The sequence below is a fragment of the Barbus barbus genome (genome assembly GCF_936440315.1).
Source record: "Barbus barbus genome assembly, chromosome: 17".
Classification (NCBI taxonomy): Eukaryota; Metazoa; Chordata; class Actinopteri; order Cypriniformes; family Cyprinidae; genus Barbus; species Barbus barbus.
Window position 1 is genome coordinate 14,862,424 of NC_136745.1, and position 20,980 is coordinate 14,883,403.

The 20,980-nt window shown below is 38.9% G+C and overlaps 1 protein-coding gene across 1 annotated transcript in view; it reads right to left on the reverse strand.

Annotated features, from left to right (window-relative positions):
• The window catches only part of LOC306883581 (catenin alpha-1-like), a 104,288-nt gene that overhangs the window by 23,401 nt on the left and 59,907 nt on the right, over window positions 1–20,980 (reverse strand). The window contains exons 10-15 of the mRNA XM_079438951.1: window positions 17,452–17,544; window positions 16,994–17,150; window positions 13,206–13,406; window positions 11,109–11,260; window positions 7,302–7,412; window positions 4,898–5,079 (exon numbers count right to left, since the gene is read on the reverse strand). Of these exons, the coding sequence (XP_079295077.1) occupies window positions 4,898–5,079; window positions 7,302–7,412; window positions 11,109–11,260; window positions 13,206–13,406; window positions 16,994–17,150; window positions 17,452–17,544 (896 nt within the window). The remainder of the gene's footprint in view (window positions 1–4,897; window positions 5,080–7,301; window positions 7,413–11,108; window positions 11,261–13,205; window positions 13,407–16,993; window positions 17,151–17,451; window positions 17,545–20,980) is intronic.

Consider the following 20,980-nt stretch of genomic DNA (forward strand, 5'->3'; position numbering starts at 1 on the left):
ACTTTCTTTTTTTACTTAGTTTTACTTTCTCTTTTTACACATCTCACGTCGGCACTGATCACCTACAACAGAAACACTTTTGGACATTGGAAACCGCTACACCAACCTGCTTCAGGACACTTTATCCACGAATCCTGCGTGGCCTCTGGAGATTCTTCGGAACGCGGAGATAAACAACACCCCCCCGAGGCGACGGATCAAGAAACACAGCGGGAAGCACGCTGGAATTCGAGTCAGACTCAGGAAAAGGGCTCACAGTCCTCCTCTTCCAAGCATTCCAAGCATTCTCCTCGCTAATGTCCAATCCTTGGAGAATAAGATGGACGATCTTAGAGCCAGGATTAGTTTCCAACGGGACATAAGGGACTGTAACATCCTTTGTCAGAAACGTGGCTTTCGTCCATGGTCCCGGACACTGCTGTAATGCCAAGTGATAACTTCTCTGTCTTTCGGACGGACAGAACAGCAGATGCCGGTAAATCCAGGGGCGGAGGAGTATGTTTCATGATCAACGAGAAATGGTGTGATCCCAGGAATATCTCCATTCTGTCACGTTCCTGCTCGCCTCATCTGGAACATCTTTCCATTATTTGCCGCCCATTTTATCTGCCCCGGAAGTTTTCATCGATCATTGTTACTGCTGTGTACATTCCACCACAGGCAGACACAGGCTTGGCTTTGTCTAAGCTTCACGATGTGCTCAGCGGCTACATTAACAAACATCATGACGCTGCCTTCATCATCGCGGGCTTTAACAAAGCCAACCTCAGGCAGGTCATGCCGAACTTTTATCAACATGTATCCTGTCCAACTAGAGGACCAAACACACTGGATCATTGCTACACTCAGTTCAAGGATGCCTACAAAGCCCGCTCACTACCGGCTTTTGGCAAATCGGACCATGCCGCCATTTTTCTAACACAGGGATACATACAAAGGCTCATTCAGGAACCTCCGGTGCAGAGAGTAGTGACGCGCTGGTCCTCCCACTCAGAGACTATGCTGCAGGCGGCGCTTGATGACGTCGACTGGGACATGTTCCGGGCGAGTTCTTCTGACATCAGCGAGTGGTTCCCACCTCATTCAAAAAATCCATCATTATCCCTGTGCCAAAGAACAATAAACCCTCTTGCCTGAATGACTATCGCCCAGTTGCCCTCACATCTATAGTCATGAAGGTTTTTGAGAGACTTGTAAAGAGCCACATTTGCTCCTCCATCCCTGATACTCTGGACCCTCTTCAGTTTGCCTATCGCCCAAACAGATCTACGGACGATGCCATCTCTCACGTCCTCCACTCTTCCCTCACACACTTGGACAGCAACAATGGGAATTATGTAAGGCTGCTATTCATTGACTATAGCTCAGCTTTCAACACTATAGTCCCCATCAAGCTGGCATCTAAACTCACAGACCTCGGCCTAAACTCCTCACTCTGTGACTGGATTCAAGACTTTCTCACCGGCAGACCTCAAGTGGTGAAAGTTGGCCAGTTCACCTCAAACTCCATCACTCTGAACATAGGAGCCCCACAGGGCTGTGTCCTGAGTCCCCTGCTCTACTCTCTCTACACGCATGACTGCGTGTCCTCTCACAGCTCCACATCTATTGTCAAATTCGCTGATGATACTGTGGTTCTGGGCCTCATCTCCAACAACGATGAGACCGCATACTTGGATGAGGTAGAGAGTCTCACATCATGGTGCCAGGACAACTGTCTCTCTCTGAATGTGAGCAAAACTAAAGAGCTGATCATGGACTTTAGGAAGAGACAGCAGCAGCCCTACACTCCTCTTATGATCAGTGGGACCCCTGTGGAGAGGGTGAGCAGCTTCAAGTACCTCGGTGTAAACATCTCCGAGAACCTGACTTGGACTACACACATCCAAACATGGGTTAAGAAAGCCAGGCAAAGACTGTACCATCTGCGACAGCTGAGGAAATTCAGGGTCTCACCAGCAATCCTGAAAACTTTCTATTCAGGGACCATAGAAAGTGTATTGACTCAGTGCATCTCAGTGTGGTATGGAAACAGCTCCAATCAGGACTGCAAAGCACTACAGAGAGTTGTGCGCTTAGCTGAGCGCATCTCAGGGTCTGCTCTCCCCTCTCTGCAGGATATCTACCTCAAACGCTGCAAAAGTAGAGCTGTTAAAATCTTCAAGGACTCAAATCACCCTGGTAACCGTCTATTCACTTTGCTTCCATCTGGTAAGCGCTTCCGTAGCCTGATGGCAAAAACTGAGAGACTTAGGAGGAGCTTCTTCCCCCAGGCCATCAGGCTCCTAAACTCTAACTCTGTGTCATAACATCACTTGACTCCATGTAAATATCACCATATCAATAAGCTATTCATAATTTTTCTCTACCTCATATTGCTGCTATTTAAATACCCTGTACAACTTTTTTTGCACATTCCTCTTATTACTATTTAAGTCAACAACATACTGACCTGCACATTTATATTTATATTTTATTTTTTCTACTTTTCTTCTCTTAATATTTGTATACTTTATAATTGCACTGTCCTTGGAGCGGACCTGACCTACATTTCACTGCTGGTTATACTCTGTATAATTGTGTATATGACAAATAAAACTCTTGAATCTCTTGAATCTCGCAGACATATATATTTATATATTTTTTATTAGTGGTGGGCAACGATTAATCACAATTAATTGCATCCAAACTAAAAGTTTGTGTACACATAATGTGTGTGTGTGTGTGTACGGTGTATATTTATTATGGATATATAAATACACACACATGCATGTACTGTATATATTTAAGAAAATATGATTTATTTATATATATATATATATATATATATATATATATATATAAAATATATTTACATATAAATTTAGTGCTGTCAAACGATTAATCACATACAAAAAAACAGTTTGTTTACATAATGTGTGTACACGGTGTATATTTATTATGCATATATAAATACAAACACATGCATGTATATATTTAAGAAATATGTTGTTTATATATTAAATATATTTATATATAATATAAAATATAAGAATATAATTATATAAATGTAAATGCATGTAAATAATTTCAAAATATATAATGTGTGTGTATTTACACACATACATATATATATATACATACATATATATATACATATACATATATATATATATATATATATATATATATATATATATATATATATATATATACATACATATATATATATATACATACATATATATATATACATACATATATATATACATACATATATATATATATACATACATATATATATATATACATATATATATATATATATATATATATATATATATATATATATATATATATATATATATATATATATATATATATATATATATATATATATACAGTATACATATATTATGTAAACAAAAACTTATTTTGGATGCGATTAATCGCAATTAATCATTTGACAGCACTATATAAATTATATGAATATAGATGTATACATGTAAATATTTTCTAAATAAATACCATGTGTGTGTCTTTAAATATACATAATAAATATACACCAGTACACACACACACACATATAATGCAGACAAAATGTTTTGCACGGCCACCCAGTGCATTTAGTTTAGTGACTTTTAGTTTGAATGCTTAGGATTGATCATGGATTCCCTACATTTACGGCCAGCAAAGCAACAAGCAGTAAAAAAAAAAAAAAAAAAAAAGTGTTTTTATTTTTCAAATAATAACTACAGACTGAATATTTGAACCTTCGACTATTTTTGCATCTCCCATGTGTGTGCCTGTAAAAATTCCCCCATGTATATTTTTATTTAATATAAGTGTACACTTATAAGTCTAAATATAAATAGTAATATAAGACTACATATAACAATACAGATTTTGTTTATATTTAAGAAATGAATTGTGGTGGACAAACATTTGGCACATCAGTATTCAAGTGTTCACTGCACTGGGGAGGAATGGAGACTTGTTCCTGAACAGGAGGAAGCAGCAAACAAAGCTGCTTTCCCCTATTATTGAGATAAAACTGAGTGACAGCCATCCTACAGTCATTACTATGTGTGCAATATTGGAGAACGGTGTCCTCAGCATGAGCCACTTTAAAAAGGGGTCTTGGTTAGCATAGGCAGGGAGAAGCGATAGACCAAGACATTTTCCATCTCTGTCTCTCTCTCTCTCTCGCACGCACACACACACACACACACACACAGAGTCCTCTGGGAGAGCAGATGGCAGTCACTCTCAGGTGTGCAGCCCATGAGCGTGCACTGTCACACCTAAAACGGCCTTTTCCCTGATTCTGTCAGCACACAGGGGAGGAATTCAGGTGACCTTTTCTTGCGCTAGAAGCTCCTGCCCTTTGTTGTATTTGAATCAAATCTTTATGAGGTCGAAAGATTTTGTTCCCTTTCGAACCCTTTCTTTTGGGATCACGTATGATGGAAAGAGAATGAGGCAGGCAAATGAGGCAGGTAAAAAGCCCACGAGAAAAAATCCACAGCTCATTTGCTTCTACTGAGAAGGGAAAAAAGGTTCCATGAGACGGAACAGAGTGCTTGTCTCAGTTAATATTAGACCTTACTAATTGATAGCCGATTTAGGTAAATGACAGGGAAAATTAGGTATAAAAAATATATATATATATTTCTCTCTTTCAATATTGGAAAAGATTTCCCTCTAAAAAGGCTTGAGCACATTTCATTGCCAATGCAAACTGCCATACAAACCAATATTAAGCTGAAGCACTGAGCCGGGATGCAGTGAAACCGGAGCAGTAGTGCATGGCCAGAGAGGTCTATTGAGTTGAGTCTAAGAGAGATGTGTGTGTATGCGTGTGTTTGTGTGGTCTTTGACAGGCATTCGAGCAGGGAAGAGGGCAGTTTGAGCTCACCTGGTGAAGTCTGTCATCTCCATCATGATCATGCACATTTGCTTGGCCAAAACGATGATGTCATTTCCACTGTCATCCCACTTGGATACCTCAGCGTCCAGCTTGCTCTTCTCCTCCTGGAAACTGGCCACCTGCTCGGCAATCTTCGCCTTCTGCTCCTGGGGTAGCTGAGCCATGATGGCCTGCCAATTCCACAGAGAATCTCATATATAACACACCGTACATAAATCTGCTCACGATACGCTGATCTATGACAGTTAATGAGGAAAAGAGATGACAAAGGATATGCAATTAAAAAAGAAAATTGATGTTCAATCCCCCTTCCTGCTTCTTTCTTTGCTTCTCTCTAACACCTTCCTTTGTCCTTCTCTCACGCTCTCTTTCTCCCTCTCATTTATTGCATGACCGGCCCAGCCCGAGCGAGCAGGAGAGATTTTACAGCTTTGGCTAGTGGCGTATGGGCTATGAAACATTCCTCTAATTCTGTAAAAGGTTCACAACCTTTCAGAACTATGCTGAGCAATGCTTTCTGCAGCCTCAATAGCACTACAAGAAGTGAATGAAGAGGCCAGCTGAATATGTGCCACTGCATTCAGCTCAAAGATGAACAGTAAAAGAGCATGATTTTTTTCGTTAAATATTGAGTGTCAACCAGCTATGATGCAATACCTTGACAGGCATGTGGACATTTCAGTCAATTTGAGGCATCACACTAATTAGTCCCAACTGTCAAAACTCAGTGGTCCGACATATAGATTCTGTTGAATAGTTTGGGGGGCAGCACAACGGTTTTCAACATTAATAAGAAATGTTCCTTGAGCACCAAATCAGAATATTACAATGATTTCTAAATGACTGGAGTAATGGCAGCTGAAAACTCAGCTTTGCCATCATAGAAATGAATTTTGCAATATTACTGTGTTTACTGTATTTTAACAAATAAATGCAGCTTTGGTGAGCATAATAGAAACATTTCAAATATTTCCAGTACATAAAACTACTCCAAAGAACAGTAGTGCATAGAAAATTCTCACAAACAATTAAATTTTTCAGCCTCAAACTCAATTTTCTCTTTAAATATGGAGCACAAGCACAAACGAAGCACACATTAGTGCATTAGTGACTGGGATTCCCACTGGCGCTGGGGACTAAATCAAAAGCCTCTGGGGGGTGGAACAGGAGGCTGGACAGTGATTACAGACTTATATAATCACATTCTCACTTAAGCACAACCTCCACTGCCCCGTTTTCTACAACTCTCTAAACAAAAATACTACTCGCTTCCCCAGCAACAAGGTTCAACGGAAAATGTAAGTCTTCTGCAGTGCTTTTATCTTTAACAAAAGCTTTCTGTTCAAGTCTTGAGCTTTTAAAGTCTCCTGCCATCCCCTAGACGATTAGAGTTGAATATTTTGTTTTTTTTTTGTTTTAGTTTTCATCAACATGCTCGCATCACTATGGAAAAGGAAGGCGAGAGGTCTGTGATTATATTCGTGCAAGCCTGGGGAACAAAGAATATGCGACCAGCACAGCGGATGTAAATATCAATAGATGACAGCCTTACACGACCAGGAACAATTCTTATTGACAAAAGAAAATGCAAAATTTTAAAACGCATTTCTAAACAAAAAAAAAATTGGGGCCATATTGCTTTCCATTTGTGCTGTCACACAAGGAACTCAGAAGAAGTGCTCACAGTAAAAGCTAGCACTCTTACTAACAAGATCCCCAAACAAAACTTGGTTCCCGTTACCTCTCTCTCACAACACTGAAGTTATAAAGGAAAACAGGATGCCAATCATCAGCATTGTCTACCATCACCACAGCTGTGGACTAGAGAATATATTCAAACTAATAACAAAATAATAATAAAAAAATATATATATTCACTGTTCCTTCCAGCTATGTAGGGATGGATTTTCATAAGCATTACCAAGGCAACAGAGGAGGATGTGAAGGGAGTGGGTGAGAGAGAGAGGAGGAATGGAGGTTGAGAGGGGGCGAGGTTTGATGTCTATTTCGCTGGTGGCAACATCAGGAGCGCTGTTGACATGAAATCAGTGCAGAATCTTAAAAACACTGATTCAGAGTTCCTGTGCTGTTGGAGCTTAACAGAGAAGCAAAGGTGGATTTGGCCGTGATGCTGAAAATCTGACCTGCGAATAGAGCATTTAGCGCCTAGCAACGCTGTCTACGACTCTTTAAATAGACTGTGATGAAGTTTTATTATAGAAACACTGAAAAAGATGGAAATTACTACGTCCCTGGACAGATTCCATACAAGTATCTACAAAGGAATCTAATTTTAGGATCGAGTTGGACACCTTTTGACAACCCGAAGTGGCTCCATAAACTGGTCGACCATGAAACAAAAGCTGTGAACTACAAAAGCCCCAACTCTCACCCGAGCGCTCTGTCCGGCAATGAGCTGATCGTCTTCTGTCTGCACGCTGGTCCTGCTACGAGAATCAAAGTCTTCCGTCTCAAAGTCAGAGTCGTCCAGTTCCTCTGGGGTCTGTGGGGGAAAAGAAAAGCATAGGGGTGGGGAGAGATATAGAAAAGCATTAGCAAGCTCTTTCAACAACTCAAGTCACTTACAAACTGCAGCAAAAGCTTAAGGCCCCAATATACTCACAGAAAGGTTATTTCCCGTTGAGTTAAAAAGTAGCACAAAATACCTTTGCCTTGGTATACTGTTAGCAAACATTCTGATGCCATTTGGCATTGCTATTCTTCTTGAATTTAAAACAGACAAGTTGTTTTAAATTCCTTAACACCTTTTTCATATTGTAAATAAAAGTGACATTTTCAAAATGTTAGTAGTGATACCACTCAATATTGATAAGTTGTGGATGATTGCTACTTCTAAGAGGTTGCTTACATGATGTGAGCTGTTTTTAACATGTTGCTATGTGGTTGCTAGGTCCTTGTCTAACTAATATTCTACTACCTGGTTAGGTCCAAGTACCTCCTCCAGTTCAACAAAAGGCTTGAAGCTTAACACTTGGCATATGTAATTTGAATAAACACCAACCCCAAAGTATGAGCAATTATAATAGTAACACTCCTTAGCAAGCACCCTATGCATACAAAACCTACCTATGCATTTTTAAAGTGAAAATGTAACGTTGGAAGTTTTAGCAGTAAGACATTTCTACTTGTCCACTGTAAAGAGAAACAGACTGATCTGGTGCACCAATGCAGCGGGTGCGCCACGTTTTCCCTGTACTGAACTGAACTAACTCACTCTCTCTCTAATCCCTGCACTGAATGCCAAACATGCCTCTTATAACTCTACTGCTCTATTAGTATGCACTTGCGAGCAGAGGGACCTGTTTGCAGAGGGAAATGGTGGAGAATGGGGAGGGGTGGCAGGGGGGGAGCCCTCACTGACAAGAAAATGCATTTCAGCTTGATAGCAGAAAGGACAAGATGTGAAGATACGGATGTATTATTTCGCCAGTGCTGCAAGCTGTGCTTATCCGACTGTCTGTACAATCCATTTATGAGGAGATTCTGACTGGCTCACGATGCAGCTGCTCCAATAATAGACACCTCAAGCATCCCAAAACTCTACCTGCTGAAGATGACATCGAAACAACGTCCAAGGCAAACAAAGTCAGTAGAGGTGTGGACGATGGTTTTGAAGTGCCCAGGCTTCTCATAAATACGTTTTGCTGTATTTAGAGAATAACGGTGCTAAAATTTTAAATTGCTACTTGTTGCTAGCAAGGTTGTGAATACGCCTTCTGAAATCTTATTTAACTCCTGAATTTAAATGTAAGGAAGTAAAACAAAAACTAATTAAAATTAATACATTAGGACTGTGAATGTGAATGAATTTTTTTTGTAAGAAATTAATTTCTATTACAAATAAACACCCTTCACCTGAACTTTCTATTAAAAAAAAAAAAAAAATGCTTTCCACAAAAATATTTCACTGTTTCTTTAACATTAGAAGGATTTCTAAAGAATCATGCAATGGAGTGATGGCTGCTAAAAATCCAGCTTTGCAATCAGAAGAATAAATTACATTTTAAAATATATTAAAATCAAAATTGTAATAATATTTTTTAAATATTACAGTTATATTAATCAAATAAATGCAGCCTGTGTGAGCCAAAACTTTATATCTTGCTGAACTTTTGAACAGTACTGTGGATAGAAGCTTCTATTTAAAATGTGCATTTAGTTTTTACATTTCATGACATTTAATAAATTAACTTTGTCAACCAGTTTGGAATAACTTTTCATTTCCAAGAATGCATTGCCTCTTCTGAAATTCAAACACAAATTCATCTTCCTGTCAATTCCAATTGCTGTGTGATGCAATCCATTAAATTCAAATTCTAACCTATGAATTACAAGGAAGCCAATCGGTAATTCTAAATTTCACAAAACCCCAGTCGCTTGTGTAGATCTACCATTTGCCGAGCAATAGGAACCACAGAGAGCTCAAAAATATCTACCTTGCCATCCAAGAGAATGCATCACATCTATAAACTAGGGCAGTAGCAAGCAGGCATTTGAATAAACAGCCTGAGAAGCCTGAAGCAGTGTAGGTAAGCTGAGGTGCCTTTGCAGACTACAGTAACCGCTCGGTAGCTATGAGGATCTCAACAGAGGAGTCTAGGGCTGCCTGCCTGTCAAATATTAGGTGACGGCTGGCCGGCAAGGACTACGAGTGCAGTACTTACCAAGGTTAAAGACTCTGTCCATCTTAAGTAGCCTAAGCCGCACACTTGTCTCTTCCGATCGAGGATTTCCCATGCAGTGGAGAGGTTGATGCCCACTGGGCACAAGTGTTGGCTGATTGGCTAGCGCTCAAGCTCGGTCTAAATGTATGAGCTTGACATGGCGTGCGTGTGGAGGGAAAGCAACTTGAAAGTCAAACATTAAGGTACTTTTTTTTTTTGCTATCTCAATGTCTGCAGGATGTATTAAAACAGTGCTCTCTAACAAACTTCAGCGATCGCCAGACCTCTCAGGATTTGAAAATAAAGGGGAAAATGCTAATTAAATCCCCTTTCTAAAAAATCAATTGTGTATTATAATGCAAATAAAACGTAATGGATTCCCCATCTAATTTTGTGCTTATTCTAATTTAAGCCCTCTGTTATTAATGAACATTTCAGTACAAGTCAGATAGTTTCTTCTACATCAAACTAGTGAGTCGATGCGAATCGTCTCACTACTTGACATTTGAAAAGAGAGGGTTGGCGGATGTATTCAAACAAAGTATGCACGCACAAAGGCGGCAAAGAAATATAACGCGATCACTTATCAATAGCAAATATACAAGTGCGTGTATGTGCCGCCCAATTTCCGGAGGCCTTTTAATCGAATGCTACTCCGGCTTCATTATCCGGGTCGTGACCGCAGTCTTTGCTTTAACTAAAGGCGCTAATACATTCCAACACTTCCTCATGAGCTAATTATTCAAATTCAGTGTACATTATCTTCGCAATTAATTGAAAACTCGTTAGTCTGGAACTACGAAAGACGATATTTGCCTCAATTAACGCCTTTAACCTAGTTGTTTCGGCTTAGTGGAGTTAAGGGTCCGTGCGTTTCCCCGCACGGCAGGAGCGGAGTGTTGTCTGCTTATTGTCAGACTGTTAGCTAACGCTTCACTGCAAGCCAGCAACCATCTGTCCAATGTTATAGTTCAGCTCAGGGAAAGACCATTAACACTCAGACAACTACAGCTCCAGTAATAGTGCACATGGAGAGGGAAATCTGTTCAATTAGGTTACCATTTGCCCAAATCAAATTCACCATTAGCTTCTAATAAAGCGGCACATATATGAACACCAGCCCCCCCCCCACACACATTCAGTTTAAGTGCAGTATTATTATGAGTTATATATATATCCTCACAGAGCAAACCACCAATTAACCCTGCCCTCTTCTTCCCTCTAATTCCGAATGAGTTTTGATATACCTAATTGGAGTTTACCTCAATATTACGAGCTCTTACGAGGAGGAAAAAAAGTGTAAGTGCTAAAAAGCACATGGAAGGTCATAAAATTCAGACTGCACTGGAAACCTGTGTGGGTGGCATAGTTCAAGTAATAAACTCTTTAACTGCTCTTTTAAAAGAATAGTTGAAAATTTCCTAAAAAAAAAAATTAATTGTAATTTTTTTTTTAAAAGGTAAACCTTTTATTTGGAAGAGAAACTTTTTTTCTATTTAAACGCTTCTGCTCACCCTGATCATAAGCACCGCCTTCCTGATGTCCCTCACACCATCATATACCAGACGCGAGGCATCAATGAACTCATTCTCATCCACTGGCTGGCTTGGGTTGGCACTGAGAGCTTCCACGGCTGCCTCTATCTGCTCGGTGAAACGTGGCATCACTGTAAATACACACAAAAACACACAGAAAGGACAAACAGCAAGGTCAGAAACAAAACTAAAAGAGGGGGGGGTATTAATTTTGCTGGAAACAATTCCGTTTCAACTCAATTCAATCAAGACATTGCACCTGTAGAAATATATAATACAAATTAGATTTGAATTGACGCAACCCCCCCCCAATCTAACTTGGAACGCCTGAAACAGCTGAGTAAACGCAGAAATTCATGGTGGATGTGCTGCTGGGTTTTAATGACTGCTCAAGGCAACTTTTAATCACGCTTTACTTGACTGTGAGAACAGCAGATGAGTACACTTAATCCAGAGGCACCCTTAAACGATTCAATCACAAGACAGGTGGCACCAAGACCTCAAAGTCACACCAATTCTCTCTGCATTCAAAGGCTATGGGAGCCAGAGACCTTTTGAGGGTTGCTTCCTATGTGTTTTGTGGATGGAATTTACCAGTTTATTCCCAGAAGGTATTTAATGACATTGAGTATATGCAACACAAATGAATGCCATCCGGCTTGGAGACCACATTTAGAGCTTTGTGCTTAATGAACCAAATTAAAAGTTGAGTAGTAAACAAAACAGACAGACTGGCTGTTAAAAAAAATGTAACTGGATTGAGATGGTGATTGCAAAAAGCTTTCATGGCTAGAATACGGTTTCTGCTCTAGCTTATTTCAGCTGCATTTCATACAAAATTTTGGGCAGAACAAGCATTAGGGATACGTATTTAGACTGGGCCATCTGAGACCAAACCTTCACGAAATATGGTTGACTCGTTCACCCGATTCAGCATGATCTATAGCAGTGTGCCCAACCACTTCTTGAAGCCGGCCCTCCAGCCACGCACCACCTCCCAGCCATAAAATAATAGTCCCTCCCTATAGGCGCTGAACACATCTACATTAATACTCATTCACAATTTAGGATTGCACTGGGGAGTACAGCAGCAGGAAAAATTCAAATAAGATGACGCATGTTGGAAAAAAGAGAATAGTTGGAATTTGCATTAACAAAAGTTTTTTGGTAAGCCTTTAGGCTTATAGGGCATGAGGTTTAACAGTAATTAAAGCAATCATTAGTGACATAACATCCTCTTCTTTGCCAATATGGCCCAGCTATTTGTTTTAGTGCAAGGCTGAACAAAGTACACAAAATGTGACATAGCATTTCCCAAGAGAAAGTCCGCAAATGAACGGGAAAATCTTACGCTTTGTCCCAGAGGAACAAACCATCTCTGTAATTTTAGTCTTAAAAAGGTTCCTGAAGGCATCCAAATGCTATTATGTAACTGCACATGAAAGTAATACTCCGTTTTATCAACCAGAAAAGAGTAATAGTATGCTTTATCTTTCTAATAAAGCTAGAGTGCAGACACTGGTCACAGGCAGTGTCTCAAAACTTAAGTGAGCTGCCTACTTAGACAGCAATTTTGGCCATGGCCATGTTACACAACCTTGCGAGGATGTAGATAGAGTTAAAATCAGCAGTCTTGTACCAAAACCAACAAACCCACTCAAGGAAATTCTGGCCCAGATGGCAGCAGTGCTATTTTTGGATGCCTGTGCAGCATTTTCAGATATTAAACAACAATGGATTTTAAATAGAAATTAAAATCACACATTCACAAATGCAATTGCCAAAAATAATGTTAATTGCGTAGTTCTGACTAAGTTAAGATTGGATGAAGCATGATCGAAGCAGCTTTAGACAATAATAAATTAACATTTATATTACTGCACCCACAATTCTGGTTATGAGTTATGATTTTAGCAGCACTATTTGTTTCTTATTAAATGTTGTTAATACATATTGCCTTTTCCTCGACTGCTACTACAACAACAACAAATTTTGGCTTATTTTACATAACTTCACAGCCTACAGACATTTATGGCGAAACAAATAATTTCAGGTCTATAGTGTTCCGGTTTATACCTGTATCGGTGAGAAGCTTGGTGGCTTCCAGAACCTTCTCCGTGTAGACACCAGGTTCATAGTTGTCCATCTCAGACGTGACCACATGGACCACACGGGCAGCTCTACCTCGAATGGCTCCAGCGGTGCGATCCAGGCCATCGACATCCTTCTCTTGCAGAGCAATGACACACTTGTTAACATCCTCCAGAATGTGATTTTCTAAAGCAAAAAGAAAGAGAAATTCACAAGAGAAGACATGTTTAAAATAACTTAGGAAAGAACACTGAGGAATTGTACAGAGCTAACCACAATGCAAAGCATGAAGACAGGAAATCCTCATCCTTCATGCTGTATTTAGATTGTCCCTGACTTAAGAACATTAAAGGGAACCACAAGGGCAGATGAAAAAAAAGATTAAACACATTCAGACAGTTTAGTAATGGGTGTCTGGGAAATGCAAATCAACATGGTAAACTGTAATCTGTTCTTGAGAGGAGGTGAAGGCAGTCAGTCGGCCTACAGCTTAACAAGAACTCTTAAAGGCCACATCTGACAGGGGAATGGTAAGTCTTTAACATTCGTGATTGAATGTCAATTCCACAAGAGAGAATTGACACTCAAGAGCCTTTGTCTGCTTCTGAGAAGCTAATTAACTTCTTTAAACGTGGCCACTAAACGACCCATGATCGGAAGTGACCAGTGTCATCAGTTGCTGATAGAGATGTAGATGTAAAGGCTTTTCACCTCTTCTGCATGAAGCTATTATGGGTCTGGTACAAACAAGACAGGAGCCAAGCAGCCTATCATTAGGTTGAAATAGGCTAAAATCATTCTGGTGAAGTTGTGCTATTGCTGAAGAATACTGTCAGAAAATGTTTAAAACACTTAAAAATGAAATGTATGAAACAGACAATATGGGTTAGATACTTAAAGCAACCATGCACCAAGATTTTCGGAAAGAAATCAATACAAAAGTAAAACCAATGCATAACGTAACAAGATTTCTATTCCAAATTAAAAATGCTGTTATTTTGAACTTTCCAATCATTCAAAAAAAAATTGACAAAATGCTCAGCTGTTTTTAATAGGGATGCACCGAATATTCGGCAACCAAAATGATTCGGCCGAAACAAATTGCGAGAATAAGCGAAAATACAGAATAAATTATACCGAGCAATGACATGAGGCGACCAAATAGAGACGCACAGTCACGCACTAATGCAGCAAACATGTCGGCAGTGTGGAAGCATTTAAAACTGTCAGAGAAAGACGTAAAAATCATTACAAGCACCGACAGCGAGAGACTGTTTAGCGCTGCATCTCATGTCTCCGGTGAAAAGTTGAAGGGGTGGCTTTTGATGGTTAACTATGATGATTGAAATCACGAAGTGGCTTTAAACAATTAGTAAATAAACTGCAGAATGTTATGTTCTAACATGCACGAATTGCATGTATTCAAACAGTGCTGCACGAGCTCGCTAGCTGCTTGTTAGCCAGTGGTCAGTTCAAAGCGCCTCCAAAGTTACCCGTCAGTTGCTCAGTAACATTTTTATGAATTTTTAAAAGGCATGTGACAAAACGTGCAACAAACATCTTCCTAAATTCATAATGAGAATCATTTATAAATCTGCTGTCAACAAAAACAAGCACTGAGGTCTTCCTGTAGGTTTCCGCAAAAATAAAAGCTGAGAAAAAGCAAGAACTCAATCAACATTCATAAATGTTAGTATTGTAATTTTACTGTTGTTCTGTAAAATAAAATAAAGACAATAATAATGATAATAATCACAACAGCTCTATCAATACATTATAATATTCACACTGTTCAAACAGGGATCTGTAATATTTTCTAATGTTTTAAAAGTCTCTTCTGCTCAGCAAGGGTGCATTTATTTGTACAGCAAAAAATACATGCCTGATTCAAGAAGGGGGGTCTCAAAAAAAGGCCAAAAAGATATTATTTTACTAACCTGTTAATTGTAAGTTAAATTGAGCTTTGTTGGCATAATGTGTGCTAAAACGTTTTTTTTTAAAAATGTCTTCGGTATTTGGCCTTCGGCCCAGTGTTTTTTTTTTTTGGCTTTGGCCAAGAATTTTCATTTCGGAGCATCCCTAGTTTTAACATTGAAAACAAATACAAAATGTTCTTGCAGACCAAATCAGCATGTTAGAATGATTTCTGGAGGATCATGTGACACTGAAGACTAGGGCTGTGTATTGGCAAGAATCTGGCGATACGATACATATCACGATACAGAGTTTGAGATACGATATATTGCGATACATTGAGATACTGTAAGCAAGGCGATATATTGGGATATTTCTTATTTTAGGAATAGGATATATATTTTTTAGGAAAGCTGTCATTAAGAACACACCACCATATGCAAACCTTAGCAACAAATAAATAAATAAAAATAGTTTAACCAGAACACACTGCAGAACACACTGGGATCTGTATTTGCAATAATCAGTCCCTATAACATTCAACATTATTGAACCACTTTTTGTGCAGCACGAGTAAAGGGGGAAATATTCAAGTGCTTGCATGATTCTTTAGTTAAATGTATATGTATTTTATAAACAGATAAAAATATATATTTATAGACTCTACTTTAAAGGTTCACAGTTTAAGTTTACGATCTGAACAAAAAAATGACATCTGCTTAATATCAATGAAAAATAAAGTGCTTGCAGGATTCCAAAAGAAAACAAAACAATTGTAAAACAATCAAATAAATACAGATGTTAAACATTCTCAGAACTTTTCAACTTGGATTTCACAGGTTTTTCAGTTTGTATTTATGTTCTGCGTGGAATCGCCGAGACCGTGACGCGAGCACCGCCTGCACAAAACGCCCCCAACACGAGAGAAAGCTGCAGCTGCACGACGACTCTACCGCATACCGCGCAAAGGCTCTTCAACACGGGACGCGGCAAGTGGCAGAACCGAGGTTGCGCTCACGCCGCAGTCCCGGGGCGGATATTACCACTAAAGCCAAAATGGCGCCACACTTCAGCTTTGTACATCAAAACGAGAACTGGAACAATTCTTTCATCCTCCATTACTGGCAGCGAACTATATTAACGCTAACATTAGTGGAGTGCCCTGATGCTAGTATTTCCGGTCACTGTTTAAGTTCAGAGATGAAGACTAGCGGTCGGGATATGAACTCAAAACGAGACAACTGCCATGAATCTTATATTAATTTTTTTTTTTTATATCGATATTCCGTTTTGGAGAATCGATACAGTATCGTCAAACAAAATATTGTGATACTCACGTGTATCGATATTTTCTTACACCCCTACTGAAGACTGGAGTAAAGCCAGCTTAAAATTCAACTCATCACAAAAATAAGTTACATATTAAAATATTTTAAGATACAAAACAGTTGAATTATTTTGCCATATTTTTGCCTGTTTTTGGCCAAATAAATGCAGCCTTGGTGAACAAAAATTTCTCAATTTTTTTTTTTTTTAAATCTTATTGACCATAAACTTTTAGCCATAGTGTATGTGGAATGGCAAAAGAAATATGAGACCATTAAAAAAAAAAAAAAAAAAGGAAAACAAAAACTTAGTAAATAATTAAAATTTTGGTCTTTTCCCTTCACATTTCATGGTACTTTTTGGTTAAAAACAACAAAAAAGTAGCATGAATATTCTGCTAAGCATCTTTTTTTTCAACAAAAAGAAAGTCAGGGGTAGAGTGCATGAGCACGGTTTTCATTTGCAAGTGAACCATCACTTTAACACTATCTAAGAGCCAAGATCTAGCTTTACACTTTGTAACGTAGGCTTACCAGACACGCTGAGAAAGTCGTCAATGGAAGTGATGTCATCCACTGCGTCAGTAAGCACTCGCACCTGTTTCTCCCATTGGTCCTTAAACAAATCCATGTTATCTTGGGCCACTTTGCTGTTAGGCTTGGCAGCCAGGGCCAAGGCTGCATTTATCACCTGCAATTACCACAACCAACCTATTAATCTGCTTTTAAGACGAACAAGAACCAAAAATCACATCTACACACATATGTGAATTGACTATCTGAGCCCATGTCCTCCACCACAGCAACCTTTCAAAACACATTTACAATTGTTTCAGATTATGACTGAGATTAAACCATGTTTATTTTGATGGAAAAATATGTAATTTCATAACCCCAGGATGAAAGAATAGTCATTGGAGCTCAGATTAAAAAGCAGTCAAAGCCACAGTGGAGTGGACATACTGCAGGGGCATCTGCGAAATGCTGAGTACCTGAGGGCAAAGTGTTTCCAGTTGGGAAGCGGCCATCCGTACCAACTTTACTCCCTCCTCATTGTTTGAGATGGAGCATGCAAGGTTAGCTACCTACAACAGAAAAAAAAATATTCAGCTTTTTATCATATGACAAATGAACAACTAACAAAAAATTAGGTTTTCCATGCCTCAAACAAACAGTTTTAATTTAACACACACCTGCTGTCAGCTGTTGATCTGATTATTTGATAAAATGGTAAATTAATACAGCAGGAAAAAAGCGCCCCAGAGGATTAAGTCAAAACAAAAGCAAAGCCTGAAATTGAGGTCTGGTCGCCTCCTCACATAGGGAATATATTTCATATAATTCACAGGATGATGGCTGACAGCATCAGGGAGTGGTTCCTAGAGATGATTAAATCACTGTTCTGCCGGACGGCTGTTACTCAGGAAAGTGAGAGGCAAATATTCCTGACACTTTCAGAAACTCCACAAGCCACTGAAATCCAGAGTGCTGAGGCAAGCAAACCCACTGACTGTTGCTGATGTTTATAATGATATAGAGCAAAATTGTCATTTTGACCCACAAATTTCCCTCTTTACGATTCGCCAAACATTCTCTGCAAACAGATGTTATTCGCATCTATTTGCAGCAGGCAGTTTTTTGAGGCAAGAAATTCGATTTTTAGGGTTCCGCTGCCTCGCTTTGGCTGCGCAAGCACCTCCGTACAGCGAAGTAAGCACGGCACGTTTCCGAGTAGCTTCATTACTTAAGGCAAGTGTCGTTTTAATTAAATGTTACCAAGGAGTTTCACTCATATTTGTTTAGCAGGACTGCTCGGAGTTACTCTACCTTATCGTAATGTGTGAGAATTGGCTGTGCCAGGAATGGGAAATCCAGAACACAAGTGGAGTGTAAATGTGAACAGAGCTCAGCGCAGTCACAGAAAACGCCCCACTAACTACAGGAGTACCACAGCCGACGCTCTTCCACTCACTCTCTCTCCCTTAAGCACCATACTGGGAATCTCTCGAACAGCAGGGTGCCATTAGCAAACACACTAGTCAAGCATTAAAAACATGTATACATGCCAACACTTTGAACAAGGAGCACTTCAGTATGTGCAATAGCGTTTAGGGTCTAAATCTCATCTGTTTAGAATCGACGTGAAACATGTCCTAAGGGCCACTAGATTGCATATCTATTGGCCTGGCCACTCTGGAAGATTGCAACCCAAAGGCTGCCGATTCGATCCCTGCGGGGAGCGATCCTTGACCATTACCACGGTGCCCAAGAGCAAAGCAGTTAACACCAGACTTGCCAGGGGGATTCTTTCCCCCTTGTAATAAGCTCATGATGGCATTCTATACAAGTTTTGTAATAATTACTGCTGGACCAGCTAAATAAATGAATAAAAGTGAATAAAGAATTACATTAAATAATTCTGTAGAATTTTTGGTAAAAAAATTTTTAAAAAAGGGATTCAATTATCCATTAAAATTACAACAACTTATGCACTTTTTAAATTGCACAATGCATTTCCTACAGTAAATAGACCAGTTTCCAATTTTTGTGCCACAAGCTAATGAGTGTTACGACAAATGCATTTTAATAGCATCTCTGATTTAAGCAAGTCTAACACTAACTAGTTTGACCTGCAAAAATCAAAATGTCAATCAATAGCTTGCAGCTCTGCATAATTTCAGAGTCATCTCCATTCAAGTTCCCATCCTCTTCCTGAGGCTGTTCTTTCTTGCAGTAACATCCCATCAGTGCAGCTGGTATTTCACCCTTCTGTGGCACCGCTGGGTCAACCAAGGGGTGAGTTTGTTCTTATACAAGCTGCCTAGCACATACAGTATGCAGTAGAGTGGATGGACTCTCTGATGCTAAAGCTCAAAATGAGGAACTGACAAACAACTTCACTGAAGACTTCTGCAGGGCTCATTTGCAGCAAAATGTCAAGCAGTTTCAGGTTGAGGAACAAACATTCATTGTGAGCTGATTCTCATTTCCTCTTCAGGTAAATTATGAGTCTTATCACATCGGTCGGTAAATCTTCCCACACAGATAAACTGAAAATGTGTGCTAGATTTAGAGGAAAAAAATTAATCATGGCAACAGCAATTTTTAAGGTTCATGAAGAAAAAAAAGCCTTTATATATAGACTATAAATAGCTGTTTGCATGACTCACATTAAGAGTTCAGTGCCTCAATACATAACGTGGCATCTTCTTCCTGCTGTTATATGTTGTTTAACTCACTGTTCATACCATTTAAACTTTGATCATGTAAATATGATAGACGCAATGTTTTATAAAGCTGTGTTTTGTTCAGTTTCATTGTACTCTGTACATTTAGCTTTTCTAAATGCAAAAACACATTCAGTATGAACTGCCCCTTAAACAGCTCAATATTGCATTAATTTTGAAAACGAAAACAAATGACCTACTACAATGGAGTAAATTAACCTTCTTATAACCTTAGTTTCCTGTTCACACTCACTGCATTTGGGGTATATATGACCCCAAAATTTAAAGAATGATTGTGAAAAAAATGTACATTTTTAATAATACATATAATATATTATTTTTTTTGTTTACTTCTCATCTGTACAGTAATGCTGTGTTTTTGGATATACAAAGTACTTTTGTACCTATTTACCACACAATTCCTCAACTATACCATTAGCTTGCATGTAAAATATTATTTTTTTATGAAAAAAATACTTAAACAATGATCTAAATTAAATATAAGTTGTTTCTGGATATTGATCTAGGTGTTAGCTGTACAATTCTGCCATCTGTTGGTCAAAGACAAACCTTTAGGAATTAAAATTTAAGAAAGAAATTGTATTGTCCATAGATACCCAGAAGAGGGCAATAGAGATCCATTCATTTTACTGGATGTAGCCAACTGCTCATATTATAACTTTTGTGATAGATTTTGTGAATTTATACATGTATAAACATTATTAAAGACATTAAAAATAAATATTCTTTCAAATAGTAGAATTTTGGTCGTTTTTGAAGCGATTTGAAATGTCTGTTTTTACAAAATACCACAGAAATTGCCACATAAGAAACACCTAAAGGACAAGACTTAGAATCAGATTGTAGTTGAATATTATTTATTTTAATGAACCAAATGTCTCAAATGGCTCAGAGTCATCGCCCTCAGTGTCTTCCAGGCATGATTCAGTTTCACTTGAATCAAGCAGGCAATCTAAAGTCTCCAGGAGAGTGTAACGCTTTGCCATACTGACACAGAATGAACTGTGTGACACCAAAGACCCTCTTTTATACCTTTGGTGTGGGAACTATTTCTTTGTTTTCAAAATAAAGTTGCAGCTCTTAGATCTCAGAGTAAACTTTCTCAAAGTTGAACAGGTCAGTTGCCTTTCATCTCTCCCTTGCTCTCTCTGTCTGTCTGTGTGTGTGTGTGTGTGTGTGTGTGTGTGCGCGTGCGCATGTGTGTCTGTGTGTGTGTGTGTGTGTGTGTGTGTGTGTGTGTGTGTGTGTGTGTGCGCGCGTGCGCATGTGTGTG